Source organism: Heterocephalus glaber, unplaced genomic scaffold (genome assembly GCF_053883595.1).
Source record: "Heterocephalus glaber isolate CG9 unplaced genomic scaffold, H.glaber_assembly_v1.0 deba00000621, whole genome shotgun sequence".
NCBI lineage: Eukaryota > Metazoa > Chordata > Mammalia > Rodentia > Bathyergidae > Heterocephalus > Heterocephalus glaber.
The window spans coordinates 35570725-35587850 of NW_028258153.1; the positions used below are offsets into that span (position 1 = coordinate 35570725).

Sequence of the window (17126 nt, forward strand, 5' to 3'; positions counted from 1 at the left end):
CCAGCAGAAATCCAGAGGATCATCAATACCTACTTCCAGAATCTATACGCCAATAAGATGGAAAACACAAAAGAAATGGACAGATTCCTAGATACATATGAATTACCAAAGTTGAACAAAGAAGACCTAAAAATTCTGAACAACCCAATATTAACCAATGAAATTGAAAATGTAATTAAAAATTTGTCAACTAAGAAAAGCCCAGGCCCTGAAGGCTTCAATGCTGAATTCTACAAGACATTTAGAGAGGAACTGCTGCCACTACTGTTTAAACTCTTCAATGAAATTGAAAGGGAAGCAATACTCCCAAATTCATTCCTGGAAGCAAGCATCACCTTGATCCCCAAAGCAGAGAAAGACCTAACTGAAAAAGAGAACTATAGGCCAATCTCACTAATGAACATACATGCAAAAATCCTTAATAAGATAATGTCAAACAGAATGCAGAAGATCATCAAGAAGATCATACACCCTGATCAAGTGGGATTCATCCCAGGAATGCAGGGATGGTTCAATATACACAAATCAATCAATGTAATACACTATATCAACAGAGCCAAGGACAAAAACCATGATTATCTCCATAGATGCAGAAAAAGCATTTGACAAAATCCAACATACATTTATGATAAAAACCCTACAAAAAATTGGAATAGATGGTCTCTACCTCAAACTGATACAAGCCATCTATGAAAAACCAACAGCCAATATCATACTAAATGGTCAAAAACTGAAATCCTTCACAGTAAAATCAGGAACAAGACCAGGATGTCCACTATCACCACTGTTGTTCAATATAGTTCTGGAAACATTAGCCGCAGCAATTAGGCAAGGGAAAGAAATAAAAGGAATAAAGATAGGTAATGAAGAAGTCAAATTGTCATTATTTTCAGATGACATGATACTCTATATAGAAGACCCCAAGAACTCCACCAAAAGTCTTCTAGACTTAATAACCAAATTCAGTCAAGTAGCTGGTTACAAGGTCAACACACAAAGATCAATAGCTTTCCTCTACACAAATGACAGACTCACTGAGAGAGAAACAGGGCAAATAATTCCTTTCACAATAGCATCCAAAAAACTGAAATACCTAGGAATCATCCTAAGGAAAGAAATCAAAGGCCTTTTCTCTGAAAAGAGAGATTGAAGATGATATCAGAAAATGGACAGACATCCGCTGCTCCTGGGTAGGAAGGATTAATATAGTGAAAATGGCCATACTTCCAAAACTGCTACAGAGATTTAATGCAATTCCAATTGAGATCCCAGCAGCATACTTCATGGACCTCGAGAAAACAATCCAAAAGTTCATTTGGAACAAGAAGAGACCCAGAATAGCAAAAGCAATTCTAGGTAACAGAGACATAGCTGGAGGTATCACAGTGGAACAGATTACAGGATGCAGAAACAATGCCAGACACACTCAGCCATCTCATCTTCGATAAAGGAGTCAAACACCCTCACTGGAGGAAAGATAGCCTCTTTAATAAATGGTGCTGGAAAAATTGGGCTTCAACTTGCCAAAGACTAAAACTAGACCTATATCTCTCACCATGCACTAGACTAAAATCAAAATGGATTAAAGATCTAAATATTAAAATAGAAACTCTGAACCAGTTGGAACAGAGGTTAGGTAGAACCCTTGAAGACATCGGTGTAGGAAAAGATTTTATGAACAAAACCTCAGTTGCCCATGAACTAGCACAAACAATCAACAAATGGGGTCTCTTCTTATTAAAAGGCTTCTGCACAGCAAGAGAAACCACCAGCACTGTGAAGAGACAACCCACAATGTGGGAAAAAATCTTCACCTGCTCTTCCTCAGACAAAGGTCTACTATCTCGAATCTATAAAGAACTTAAAAAGATCAGACTTCCCAAATTTAAAGACCCAATCCGAAAATGGGCATCTGAAATGAACAGACATTTCTCACACAAAGAAGTAGAAATAGCAAATAAATACATGAAAAAATGTTCAACATCACTGGTCATTCAAGAGATGCAAATGCAAACAAGGCTGAGATTCCACCTCACTCCAGAAAGAATGGCTGCTATCATGAAATCAACCAATAACAAATGCTGGCAGGGCTGTGGGGAAAGAGGAACCCTGCTCCACTGCTGGTGGGAGTGTACACTGGTGCAACCACTGTGGAAATCACTATGGAGATACCTCAAAGAACTAGGACTGGAAGTCCCATTTGACCCCGCTATTCCACTGCTGGGGATCGTCCCCAAAGAATTCAAAGAATCATACCACAGTGATATATGTGCACCCATGTTCAGAGCAGCACAGTTTGTAATAGCTAAAACTTGGAAACAGCCCAAATGCCCATCAACTGGAGACTGGATAAAGAAAATGTGGTTTTTTTATAAAATGGAGTACTACTCAGCCATAAAAAATGAGAAATTAGGGACATTTAGAGCTAAGTGGATGCACATTGAGGTGATACTCTTAAGTGAAATAAATAGGATACACATGAATAAATACCGAGTAGTTTCTCTGGTGTGAGAAACTGAAAGTGTAAATAAGGACTAAATGTATAATAGGTAATGTGAAATAGGAAGAAAAGGGGCAAAGGGAAAGGAAGTGGGAGGGCTAGGGGAAAGGATAGAAGGGAATGGGATTAATGGGAGAAAATGGAAAAATAGGAACAAAATCTTTGTAAATAGGGAGGAATGGAGGGGTTGAAGGGAGGGCTGGGCAAGGGTGAAAAATAAGAACCAAGTGAGACTCTGTAAAGGTGCAAATTTCCAATGATGAATGTCATTATATTGTATACCTAAAATGTACTATTGATTAGAATGAACAATCAATAATGCAAAATAGGAAGAAAAGGTCTTAAAGGGGTAGGGGTAGTGGGGGGGGCAAGGGAAAGAAAAGAAGGGAAAGGAAAAATGCTGAGAAATGGAAAAAATGGAAATAAAGGCTTTGTAAATAGGGAAGGGTGGAGGGCATGGAGGCTAGGAATGGGGAAAAAATAAGAACCAAGATGCATTATGTAAAGATACAATTCCCAATGAGAAATGTAATTGTGTTGTATACCTACAATGTACCAATAAAAGAATTTAATAAAAAAAAAAGAAACCATGATGTCCTAATAGCTGATACTGACGTTTCAAACTGAAAACATCTGAAATTATCTTTTATATTCTGTTATTTTCTCTTTTGATCCATTCAAATCCTAACTTTTCCAGACATTTTGTGCAAATTTTATTTTTGCATTCATTCAAACGTACAGAATATGGTACATATTACTAGTTGTCCTTGCAATCCCTTTGCATCTAACATATGGTTGGTATAGCTAATGTGACTGAAATCCAGCATGGCTAAGCTTACCCAAGACTGTGGCTCCAGGACCCTGTCCAATCTTTCAGCTGAATTTGTTACTATTCTGGTTCTCAAGCCACATCACAGCCACACCTGCCTTATAATATTTCCCAAACACACACGCTCATATTTCCATGACTTTGACCATTCCTTTGTCTCTGACTGGATTAATAAACAAGAAATAAAATAACTTAATAATGCTGAGCTACATGCTTAGCGGGCACAGTATATTAACAACCTCATCAAATATTCCCACAACCTTATAAAGCTGGTATTAGTCTTCCTATTTTGCAAGGGAGATCGCTGAAGCACAGAGAAATTTGCCTAGTTTGCCCAGGAACCGTCGCTATCCACTGCTTATTAAACACTGCTTTGGAACCCCTGTCACCTGGCCAAACTCTCCAAGTACTGAAGCTCTCTGCTCTCACCAGGCCTTTAAACTTAGCACCACCAGGTCTTCTTCACTATTTTTCCAAGTGCTTCTTAAAAAGCATGACTTACTCCTTTTTCACTTTTCCTTAACGGACTATAGGTGTGCAATAAATGCATGCCAAAATTAAGTGCCTGGTCCTCTAGCTTAACCTGATCAATATGCTGTTCCAACCTTCGCTACCCCTTGAGCTCTTCCCAGCACTGTAACCGGAAGGAACCAAGCTTCATCGTCAGTATATCCGCTGCTGCTCACCCTAGTTCACAGCCTCCCGCCCTCCGCAACGTACTCCCATGGCATCTCCTCCTCCCAACACAAGCAGCTCAAGGGCAAAACCAGTCTCATCCACATTACCTGCCCCTAGAGCTCAGCAAGACAAAAAGTGCTCAACATCATTTAACTGAAGGGAAACAAAACTAAATTTTAAGATAAAATGGGCACCAGGAAAAACTGCTGGAGTCCAGGTTCTGCAGAGCAAAAGGACATCCTTCCTGCAGCATCTGCAGCCTCACCGCCGATGCCAGCGCGGACGGACGCCGACCGCACCGCCCCTATGCGACCTTGCCACTCGACTCCTGGCAGGTGAGCGCCGCCCACCGGGATGGAGCCCCAAGCCGCCCGCCACGCGCCGCCCGCCGCTCACCCCGGTTCTCCTCCTCCAGGTGCCGCACCCGCAGTTCGTCCTCGCTCTTCACCTCCGAGCTGTAGCCCCTCCGCGGGGCGGGACCCCAGGCCGTGGGAGCCCAGGCCTGGGCCCACACTGCTGGGCACACCCGCCAGCCGGCCCACGAGCCGGACAGCCTCAAGCCGGGGCCGAGCCACATGCAGCCAGCCGCCACCCAGCGAGCGCGGCCCGCCTGCACAGCGCCCAGAGCCCCCGGGGCCGCCGCCGCCGCCATGTTGTCTGTTTACGGCGTGGGCCCGGCTGCCGCTCCGCCCCCGGCCGCCCCAGCGCGCACGCGCCCCGCCTGGCGTCCGACACGCCCTCCTGGCCCGGGCCCCGCCGCCCCGCCCTACCCTGGCTGCGTCTCGAGCATGGCCTGAGGGTTGTCAGCGCTAAACGGTGGTTTCCCGACTGTGCTGTAGTGGAACACAACGTATTCTGAAAGACCCACAATCACCAGACTGCACTCTTTGGGCTAAGCCTTAGGGTCATTTTGGTAAGCAAGCGGCAAAAATGACCTAACGTGTTTTGCTTAGGTTCAGCTCCCGAGTGTGGCAGCCTAGTGTGGGACACCGCTTGATCCTGAGTCCCAGGTCCCTTAAACCTGCCTGGTAGACCTCAGCTACGCGTCCTACCTGGTGCTCAGCAGCGGGGTAGAGGATAGCAAAGGAGAACAGAGGGCCTGAAGCCTGCAAGTGGCCCTTCCTGGAGGCAACAGTCCTGAGCAGGGTTAGCCTCTCAACAAGGGGGTGTCCAAACTCTGAACACCAGTTTAGAAAATTCCCACTACCTGTCAGTTCTCAGATCTCCACCAGGAAGGCACACTGGGAAAAATGTGCTGCTGAGCACATATTCCTGTTGCCACACATATTCTGCTGTTGTTGCATGGTCCCTGCGCATCCTAAATGTTATCCCTGCTCGGCTTTTAGCCAAAGAAGGATGTGAGAACCAAGTGAATTCTCTACTGCCTCTGCTGTAGGAATGAGGTTGAGGGCACCTTTTATTGTATCTTTTATCAAATACCACGTGAGAAATTCTTTTTTGTTGTTGTTTTTTGTTTATTTTTTTGACACTGGGGATTGAACTGGGGTCCTTGCGCCTGCAGGGCAGGCGGTGGAACCACTAAGCTAAATCCCCGGCCCAAGTGAGAAATTCTTGATAGGACAAGGAAAAATTCTTTGCTGTTTTTCCTCTTTTCTGATGTTCACTGCGACTGCTAGGTGGTAAGACTTTTACTGTTAGGGTTTCTTTCAAACTTGGCTTTGAGGTCCCTCCCTTGAGGTAGAGAGGAAGTCTGGAGGTGACTGGGAAGCCAACCAGCAGAGGAGGGAGAGAAAGAGAAGGGGCGCGGGGGACTGGTGGGGCTAAAGCCTTTAGTGGGATTCAGAACATTACCCAGGAAGTTTCCCATGGGGAGTTCTAATTGGATGTCCAAACACTAATTAGAAACAGTTTCATGGAAAAACCCCATGACTAGTGGTCATTGTGGCATATTGTGTGGGGTCTGTGGAAAGAACCCAGTAGATCTATCTAGCTGTCACCAGAAGGCGTTGTGTAAGACTGCTCTGGCTTCTATCTAGTTGTCCCATCAAAGCCTCATGCGCTCATAGGTGGGGCTTTTCAGAGGTGGCTGAATCTAGGGTGTGTGAATATAGATTAAGAGTATGTAGTACTAAATTAGTCCACTGATTGGTTTAGCTTAGTTCTGGTTGTGAATAATGGGAAGGCCCACCCTAGGTGTGGGTGGCACCAACCAATAGGCTTGTAGCCTGAATGAGATAAAGGGAAAGAAAGTTCACTGCTTTGGCTGCCCTGCCATTGACTGTTTCTCCTCTCATGCCATTCTCCCATGCTGCCCTATCTTGGAGCTAGCCGACTATGGACCAAAATCTCTATAAACTGTGAGCTAAAATAAACCTTTTCTCCTCCAATGTCAGATATTTTGTCCCAGAAATGAGAAAGTAACTAAGACAAAGACAGATATCCAGATCCACCACATGAAGCAATGGGATGAGGTAGAGAACTAGGAATTGTGCCGAGAGTGACTGAATCCTACTTCTGGTCTACGAGAGATGAGTTGAACATATTCCGAATGGATGCCAAGGCTACATAAAATCATAAGAATTTGCTATACCAGGACACTAAAAAATGAAAAGACAGGGTCTTACTACATTGCCCATGCTGGTTCCCAACTCCAATTCTCTTGCCTCAGTCTCCCAAGTACCTGGAATTATAGGCATGCATTGTCAAATCCAGTGGAGATTCAAAATTTTATTTACAGCTCAACCATTACAGTTGTTGTAGCTGTTTCATTACAGCACTGTCCACTTCATATCATATCACATTTAATCAATATTTTGATCACTATCATATTGGCTTAGCAATGGATTGTGAGCTTTAAAAAGGAGTTATAGAGAGCACTTGACATAGCTATTTAAAATAAAATAGCACTATGCTGGGCATGGTGGCACATAGTAATCCAAGCACTGAGGAAGGCTGAGGACAGAGGATCACAAGTTCAAGTCCCACCTGGGTGACTCAGTGAGAACCTGTCTAAAAATAAAAAATACAAAAGACTGGGAATGTAGCTCAGTTTAGAGGCTCTGGATTCAATCTTCAGCAACACAAAAAATAAAAAAAACCTCAGATAATACTTGTAATTGATTAGGACAATTACAGAACAATTATCATAAATTGCTTGGGTTATACAAGGAAAAAAAATAGCAATGACTACCTAGAGCCTGATGGAAAAATACAACATAGAGACATTATCCTAATATTTGTGACTTTTATCCTTATTTGGAACAGTCATGTCGCTATCCCAGGTCTGTGATTGTCTTAGTTACTTTTCTTGTTGCTGGAACAAAATGCCCAACACCCAAAATTAAAGGAGGAAATGTTTATTTGACTCACCATTTGTAGAGGTTTCAGTCCATAGTTGGCTGGCTCCAAGGCAGGGTGGCATAGCAGAGAGGCATGGCCAAGGAGAAACAGTCCACAGCAAGGCAGACAGAAAGCAGCCAGCATCAGCAGCAACCCTGCCTGCTCTCTCTCCCCTTACAGTCCATCCAATATATGGGCCTGTTGATTGGTTCCAACCACACCCAGGGTGGGGCTTCCACTATCCACACTGAGAATTATGTTAAAACAATCAATGGACTAATTTAGTACCACACTCCTTTAATCCCAGTATCATATGCCCTAGATTCAACCAGCTCCTTTGAGCACATGAGGCCTTTGGGTGAACGTCAAGATACAGTACAAGCCATAACAGTGCCAAAAATGATTTTCTTTTTTGGTGCTGTGAATTGAACCCTGGGCCTTGCACATATTAAGCACACACTCAACCAGTGAAATATACTCCAGCCCCAAAAGTTGGTTCTTAAAAGTTAGTGCAAGTGCAGACAACACCACAACCATTTACAACCTGTTAAGATGGACAACAAATCGAGAATTGTCAAATATCAAGGATTTTTAAAATTCCATATCAAACAGACATGTTTTGAATCGGGTGTATAATTGCATCACTTTGAGACACTGGAGAGTTAAGCACTACATGCTTCCACTTCTTCATCCATGGAATAGCTAATACATCTGCACCTCACAAATTCTTTACCTTCAGTTTCTTCTGTTATACAAATAGGGATAATTATGCCCACCTTATTGGGTTGATGTAATAAGTATGTAATACAGTTGGCACCAGGAAATGAGTACACAATAGATAACATTAGCTAACTTGTGCCAACTTCCTTTTTAGCCTCTTCCAGTCATTCAGACATCTTGTTTTATTTCATGTCCAGAAAGCTCTGAAGTTGCCATTATCATCCTGATTTTCATACATGAGGTTAAATTACTTACCAAAGCCAGCAACTAGGAAGCCGTGGAGCTGGAATTCAAATCCCAGTGTATCTGACCCAAAGCTCTTGTTTTTAATCACTGTTTTTGCACAGCCTTGCAATAAATGTTAGGTATTCTATAAAATTTAATTCCCTCTAGTTCCTTTCTACTTTTCAGTTAAAGATTAATGAGTGTGAAACAGGAACAATATGTTTTCAGTGTTGAAATGGAAAAGCCAAGGTATTCAGAGAATGACGCCCAGTAATCTCCTGACGTACATTTAAATTGTGACTGCCTCCTTAAAGACTATGGACCTTTGCCACCATCCAGCTCTTAGGTACAGACCAGCCACTCCTGTAACCTTTTTCTAGTGCTCACTTCAAGGTAATATTATGTATAGGTGTATGTCACTTAAAGTGTTAGTCACTTTTCTTGTCACTGAGACACAACACCCAAAACCCACAAGTTAAAGGAGGAGAGGTTTATTGGCTCACAGTCTGTAGAGATTTCAGTCCATAGTTGCCTGGCTCCAAGAGCAGCATGGCACAGGGGCCTGGCCAAGACAGGGGAGACAGGAAGCAGCATTAAGGGAGGAGCCAATAAAGAGAGAGAAACCCATCTAGCCTTTGGCCCATGACCCACCTCTTCCAACCAGAGCCCACTTCCTAATATCAAGCCAACTATTCATCCTCATAGTCCAGTCACCTCACAAAGGTCCCAGCCATGATGGCGTGCTACTCTTGTGGGGGCATCAAGATGTAAACCGTAACAGTGTGCAATAGAGCAGTGGCAACGGTGAGCTCCAGGGAACAGCTAACCCACCAAGCATTCATCCTGAACACTTGGTGCAGGACCCCTGCCAGAACATCATGTCACTGTAAGATGCAGCCATTACCAATGTGCTACTAGCCACGATCCGAGACACAAATAACTCCACAAACACAAGGGAAAGAAGAAAATAGAACTCTAGACAGTTTTTAATATGGAAGCATATTGTGAATATTCTGCCTGAAACAATCAAAGAGAAAGTAGTATATTAATTATTATGAAGATTAGCGGCTAATATTAAAGAGACACATGAACAGGATGACTTAAACAAGGAGAGACTGTTAACAATCCAGGAATAGCCTTGGATGTAGAGCTTCTGTCTGGGTCTTAGGTAGCTGCTCTCTACCATCATCAAGCTGGGGAAAAAGCCTGTAAAAGCACTCTGGGAAGCTGAGGCAGGAGGATCCCAAGTTGTAGTCCAGCCTGGACAACCTACTGACTTAGTGTGATCTTGTCTCAAAAATAAAATTTTTTTTTTAAAGGGATAGGGAGAGTGAAGGCTCCGAGTTCAATTTCCAGTACAGTGAGTCCCCGATTTGCTAACATTCGAGTCATCATCTTTCACAGATATGAACAGACCTTGCATTAGGTACATTACTAGATGCAAACAAATCACAGAAGTAGCTCATATGTCTGCCCAACATTGTCACAGTTGTGCTCCTGTGTACTTACTGTAAAGTGTGACAGTGCACAGTAGTACAGTGCTCAATTAGAGCCAGGATGTCCAGAAGCAAGAGGAAAAGCAGTAGTGATGTGCAGGGGACTGCTAGCGCAAACCAGTAACCATGGAAACAAAAGTGAAAATAATTCTCTAATTTCTCTCTCAGTGAGATTGTTGTTCATGTACAGGAAAGCTATTGATCTTTTTTTTGGTACCGGGGATCAAACTCGGGACCTTGCGCTTGTGAGGCAAGCACTGGAACCACTGAGCTAAATCCCTGGCCCTAGCTATTGATTTTTGAGTGTTGACTTTGTATCCAGATATGCTACTGAAATTGATTATTAAATCTAGAAGTCTTTCAGCAGAGTTTTGGGGATAATGTCTGCAAATAATGATAATTTCACTTCTTCCTTTGCTATCCTTATTCTTTTCATTTCTTTCTCTTGTCTAATTGTTTTGGCTAATGTTTCCATAATTATATTGAGTAAGAGTTGTGACAGTGGATATCTTTGTCTTGTTCTTGATTTTAGAGTGAAAGCTTTCAGTTTTTGTCAATTTAGTATGATGTTCACTGTTGGTTTGTCACAGGTGGCTTTTATCAGGTTGAGATAAATACCATCTATTCCTATTTTCTGTAGAGTTTTTGTCATGGGTGTTGAATGGTTTGTTGGACTTTGTCACATGCATTTTCTGCTCTATTGGGATGATCATATTGTTTTTGACTGTGACTCTGTTAATATTACATTTATTGACTTGTATATGTTGAACTGTCCCTGCATCCCTGGGATGAATTCTACTTGGTCATGGTGTATAACCTTCTTGATGATTTGCTGCATTCTGTCTGCCAGTATCTTATTGAGGATTTTTGTATCTATATTCATTAGGGACATTGGCTTGTAGTTCTCTTTTTTGGTTGGATCCTTCTCTGGTTTTGGTATCAGGGTAATGCTTGCTTCCAGGAATGAATTTGGGAGTATTGTTTCCCTTTCAATTTCATTAAAGAGTTTGAGAAGTAGTGGCATTAGGTCTTCTCTAACCTTGCACAATAGCATCCCCAAAAAATGAAATACTTAGGAATCAATCTAATGAAGAAATAAAAAAACCTGAGGTTGAAGATGGTATCAGAAAATGAAAAGCTGTCTTTTGTTTTGGGGTAAGAGAAAACAATATAGTAAAAATGGCCATACTTCCAAAATTGTTATACAGATATAACGCAATCTCAATCAAAATACCCACAGTATACCTCACAGAATTACAGAAAACAATCCTAAAATTCATCTGGAGTCAGAGAAGACTAGAATAGCAAAGGCAGTTCTGAGCAACAAAGGCAAGGCAGGGGCATCACAATCCCCAACTTGAAATTGTACTACAAAACCACAGTGATAAAAACAGCACAGTACTGACAAAACAAAACAAAACAACAAAACCAAAACCGACCTGAAGATCAATGAAACAGATTAAAAGATGCAAAAACAACTCCAGATATACTCATCCACCTTATCTTTGACAAAGAAGCCAAACACCTTCACTGGAAGAAAGATAAGCTCTTGAATAACTGGTGATGGAAAGACTGGCTCTCCACTTACTGAAGATTAAAACTAGACCCATATCTTTCACCATGCACTAAACTAAAATCAAAATGGATAAAAGATCTAAATATTAAATCAGAGACACTAAATCTACTAGAAGATAAAGTAGGTAGAATTCTCAAAGATGTTGTGTAGGCAAAGACTTTCTAAACAAAACCCTGATCACACAGGAACTATCACAAAGAATCAACAACTAGGATCTCATCTTATTAAAAAGCTTTTGCACAGTAAGAGAAACCCCAACAGAGTGAAGAGACAATACATAGAATGGGAAAAATATTTGCCAGCTGTTCCTCAAAGGACTACTATCTAGAATATATAAAGAATTCAAAAATATCAGACCCCAGGTATAAAAACCCAATCCAAAAAATGGGCATTCTTTCAGATGAAGAAATAGAAAAAACAAATAAATATACAAAAAAATGCTGAACATCACTGATCATTTGAGAGATGCAAATTAAAACAACACCGATATTCCATCTCACTCCAGAAAGAAAGGCTGTTATAAAGAAATCAACCAATAACAAATGCTGACAGGGCTGTGGGGAAAAAGGAATCCTTCTCCACTGTTGGTGGGAGTGTAGACTGGTACAACCACTGTGGAAATCAATGTGGCGATTCCTCAAAAAACTAAAACTAGAGGTTCCATTTCACTCAGCTTTTCCCCTTCTTGGTATCTTCCCAAAAGAATTAAAAGTATCATATGATACATGCACATCCATGTTTATAGTGACACAATTTATAATGGCTGAATCTTGGAAACAGCCCAAATGCCCATCAATAGATGGATGGATAAACAAAATGTGTTTTTTTAATATACAATGGAGTACTACTCTGCCATAAAGAAGGATAAGCTTGAGCCATTTCTAGCTAAATGAATGCACCTTGATCCATGGGAAGAAAATGTTCAAATGAGAAGGGGTACAGCGGGGGGGGGGGGAGAAACAAGAAAAAAAGAAAGAATAGAAGGAAAAAATGGAAACAAAGCTTTTATAAATAAGGAGGGGAAGAGGGGTCGAAGGGATGCGGGGAATGCAGAAAAAAAAGAGGCAAGATATATCATGTACAAATTCCCTATGATGAATGTTATCATTATGTATATCTAAAATGTACCAATAAATGTTTTGCTTTTTTAAAAAATCTGAAAATAATTGAGAGATTGGACTGAGGCGAAAAGATGTTAGACATTGCTCATTCTTATAAGATGAATTGTTCAACCATTGACACAATTTGCACAATTCTATATTTGTGTCCAAAGTGTATAAGGCTCATTTTGCTGGACTTACGAGCAAATCTGACTTATGAATGTTCTACTGAAATGGAACTCTTTTATAAGCCAGGAACTTACTGTACTACAAGAAATAAAAACAAACAAATAAAAAAATCACAGGGCAAAGATGAAGTAAGTATTGTAATTCTCCCCTTATTCACAACTTTACCATTGGTATGTGCGTATCAGGAAAAAAATAGTATACTTATATATAGGGTCTGATACCCTATACATATATGGTTGAGTCATCTACTGGAATCTCAGAATATGTCCTCTTTGGATAAAGGAAGGCTATCACAGTTTCTGTTGACGGAAAATAAATCTAGAAATGGCACACATCCCTTCTGCTCGTGTCCACACTAGCAATAAGGGGACTCCAAATCTGACCTTCTCCAGGGCCACACACATAGCTACAACTCGATTACTTTGTGCAAAGGAGATTACAGACATAGGGGAACACACTGCCACAGTCTTTAAATTTTCTATTTCTAAGCTAAATTTTGTATGAATCCTAAGATAAAGCTTCACAGTTCTAAAATATGATAGTTTTCAGTAGAAAAGCAAGAACTGTATACAAACTGAAGACTACCTTTTCACATGAACTAGTCAGAAATTAGTGCTAAGGCTTCAGAATGCAAGGATGATGTAAAAGGTAAGTGTATGAAATTTTGTGCATACAAGAATTATGACTGTGTTAAATATGTGAGGGTCTATGGGGCATATTTAATGTATATTTATTATGATACAAAATTATAAGAAACTATTTCAAAGCTGTGTCCACATAGGTAATGATCAAAAGATGCTAGAAAAATATATTGCATAGTGTTCAAGGTGACATTTGTCCATCTAATTTTCTGTAGAGCTCTTTAAGTATTAAATAGACATTTTGAACATTTGTAACACAGTATATTTGTAAGCACACAGCACATTTCAAGAAGAGTGCAGTTTTACATACGACAGTCCCAAAACAACAGCATCCCGAATTTCTTCGGGTCTCTTTTTACTGCTTTTGTTATTTTTTTTTTCAAGTCTTCTCTAGGTCCCTATTACTAGGATCTGTTTTTAACAACACAACTGTGACCAGTGTTTACCTACCACATTTCTCATACAAATGAAGTACACATGCTTACACACACACACACACACACACAGTTCCACAATACCAGCTGAGTTACCCACAATTCAACTTAATTCTGACACTCTCAGAATCATTCCCATAGGTTGAGTGCATCACTCTCAGAAGACTGCCTCAGTTCAGTTGCTAGCCACAAGTCACAAATCTGTACTTCTTACCGGCCAGCTATACATGATGGCTTCCCATGACCCCCTTGTTGGGTTCGATAACTAGAACCGGCTCACAGAATTGCAGAAAAAATTTTACTTAACACTAATAGATTTGTTATAAGGGATAGTACAATATGAAAGATAGAGATAAACAGCCAGATGAAGAGGATCAAGGGTGAGGTCTGAAAGGTTCCCAGCTTCTGCCTGGGAGTTGGGGTGTGCCACCCTCTTGCTAGTGGGCATGTTCCCCAACCTGGAAACTCTCCCAGTGCCACAGTAGAGGATTTCATGGCAGTTCCATTACACAGGCATGGTTTATTACACTACTGACATTGGTAACACAGCTCCATCTCCAGCCCCTCAAGGGCACAGGAAAGGGGGGATACACCACCCTTCTACCCCTATGATTGTCTCCTCTAACATTAGCTCCCTTCTTCCAAGAATCACCTGCTCAGCACAAACTCAGGTTTGTTCAAAAGACCTATGAATAACCAAAGATGTTCCTCTCATCCCTTCACAGGAAATTTCAAAGGTTTTAGGAGTCCAGTGCCAACAACCAGGAAGAAGAATATATACAAATACAGTATCACAGGGCCCCATAATGGAGCTTCTTCTCCAGTAGTCCTTTTCCCATTTCATCTAGTTTAGACCATCCCCTACCTAGGATGGTTCACACAATAGCGTTTTTTTTTTTTTTTACTTTACCATGGTATGAAAAGCATCCACACTCAGGAAAAACTGAGCTGAAATGGGCTACAGGTTGGACACATCAGACATAAATCCCTTAACTTAAGCCTTCTCCCAGGATAGCCTGTATGCTCTCACTAATGATTATTATGGCCTGGAAGTAGCTGTCAAAAATGAACAGGAACAGAAAAAGCCAGGTTAAAGAGGTCACAGGCTCAAAACATCCATGCAGGACCCAGTACATTCCCCAGAATGTTTTCCCCTTCTTGTTATCCCACCATTGAGCAGCTTTTTCCCATCTTACTTCTCATAAATTCCTCCCATCCAGGAGGCACATTTGAGCTTTTACCTCTTTGCCAGTTGGCCATACAATAAAGCTTCTTCTTGCAAAAGCCATTACCATGGTATTGGCTTCTGTGTGCATTAGGCAGTGAGTCCTTGCTCAATAACAGAGCCATATGTGGAATTTTGAATTTGGATTTTTCCTAGGTTAGCTAAACATGCAGTACTATCCTCTTTCATGATCCTGGGCAGCAGCTTCTGTGAACCATGACTCCCCATCAGCTGCGAGATCATTAGGGTGAACAACTGAGATTCCAAGTGTTCTGTGCTGCTACTCTAGTGTGTCAGCAGGTTAGATATAGTAAATGAATTTAACTTATGATATTTTCAGCTTGTGATGGGTTTATTGGGACCTGATACATTAAAAGCCAGGAGCATCATAAGTCGAGGAGGAATAAGATAATTTTCTCTCCTGGCTTAAGCAGATCCAGGATAGGAATTGGCCACAAAATTCGAAGATTTGAACCAGGCATGATGAGAAATGCTTTTAATCCCAGCACTTTGGGAGACAAAGGCAGAAGGAGCACAAATTCGAGACCAGTTTGGGCTTAGTGACTTAGTGAGATCTTGTCTCAAAATAAAAAATAAGTAAGGGCTGGGGATGTAGTTCAATGTGAAGGCACTGGGTTCAACCCTAGTACTGAAAAACAAATCTAAGATTTGGAACCTAACCCCTATTGCTCTTTACCCATGTGGGTTTACACACTACATAGTGTCTCCTTCCCACATCTCCTACACAGGTAAATGGAATTGCTTCTGTGTTTGCAGGATAACTAGTGTGTCTGTAGCTCTAGCTCTCTGCTGTTATGGGCCTGGGATTCAGTGTTCCATGTTCCTTAAGCACTATCTGGTAGGTGGGAATTTTATTTCATCTTCTAAATTCACTAACCTTGTATGAAGTAAAGAGGACTGAGAAAGATGTATTAATCACCTCAGGCTGCATTAAGCAGTACCACAAACTAGGTGCCTTAAAGAACAATTTTTTCTGGGTGTGCCAGTGGACACCTATGATCCCAGTAGTCCGGAGGCTGAGGCAGGAGGATCATGGCGAGTTTGAAGCCAGCCTGAGCTACACAGTGAGTTCAAGGCCAGCCTGGACTACATAGCAAAACTCTGTCTCAGAAAACAAAAGCCAACCAAACAACCAAACAAATAAACAAAAGCCAGACTTCATTTCCTCTCAGTTCTGGTGGCTGTAAGTCCAAAATGACAGTCCTGCAAGATGGGTTTCTCCTGAGGCTTGCAGATGGCCACCTTTGCACTGTGTCCGCCAGGATTTTCCTCTGCACGCATGTCCCTGGTGTCCCTGGTGTCTCCTCCTCTCCCTAGGAAGACACCATTCTGGTCAAAGGCCCCAGTCTCATAACCTTAGTAAAGCTTAATTACTTCATGTCCAAATGTAGTCATATCAGGGTTTAGGGTTTCAACACCTGAGTTTGGGGGAGCTATGGCTCAGCTGGTGCAGAGGAATTCTCCTCCCTCCGCTCCCTGTAACCAGCTCTGCTGACCTGCACCCTGTGCCCTCACCAGCCCAGATCCGTAGCTGATCTGACAGTGCCCTTGGCACACAATCCCACTGTGCTCCCACACACCCTACCTCACACACGAGAAGGCATGTTAAACCCAAAAGTCACAGCACCGATAAGCTGTGGACCCTTATGCAAATCCATACTCGCCTGCCCTTCGCTCCCTGCTCTCTTCTTACCCAGGCCACAGTTATTCTCATCATTCTCTGTTGCAAATAGGTGTGCTGTCCTGATAATGAAGGTGCTGAGAGGATGATACTTCCTTTTGCTCAAACAACAGTCATCAGCTAAGCCACCATCATTAGTGCTTTCAGCAGCTGCACAAACAAGTGACAGATGACAGTGCAGTGGTCTTTCTTTTTGATTTGTGAATGCCCAGAAATCAAAACCCCATCTTCTCTAAAAGGAGCAAAAGAGATTCTACTTCAAGACTTTGTAAGGGTGGGAGATGTCGCTCAGTGGTGCCGCACCTGCCTGGCAAGCTCAAGATCCTGAGTACAATCCCCGGTACTGGGAAGAAAAAAAAAAAAAAGACTTTGTAGCTTTGTAGTGCTGTTCTTTTTCACTGTTGCATCTATCAGGTTCATTCTTATCTCAAGAAGTAAAGTAGGTTTCCATTTACATCACAGGGTGGAGAATCACTGGAGCTTTGATAGTGAGCCTCACTGAGGATGGGAA

General features: G+C 41.8%; 1 protein-coding gene across 16 annotated transcripts in view; it reads right to left on the reverse strand.

Annotated features, from left to right (window-relative positions):
• The window catches only part of Auh (AU RNA binding methylglutaconyl-CoA hydratase), a 192567-nt gene extending 187870 nt beyond the window's left edge, over window positions 1–4697 (reverse strand). For all 16 annotated transcript variants that reach the window (XR_002391025.2, XR_002391024.2, XR_002391022.2 and 13 more), the window contains exon 1: window positions 4404–4697. Coding sequence is in view for 11 of the 16 variants with exons in the window: in XM_087206372.1 (XP_087062498.1) it covers window positions 4404–4659 (256 nt within the window). In the remaining 5 variants the exon portion in view is untranslated. The remainder of the gene's footprint in view (window positions 1–4403) is intronic.
• Between the last annotated feature and the right edge of the window lie 12429 nt (window positions 4698–17126).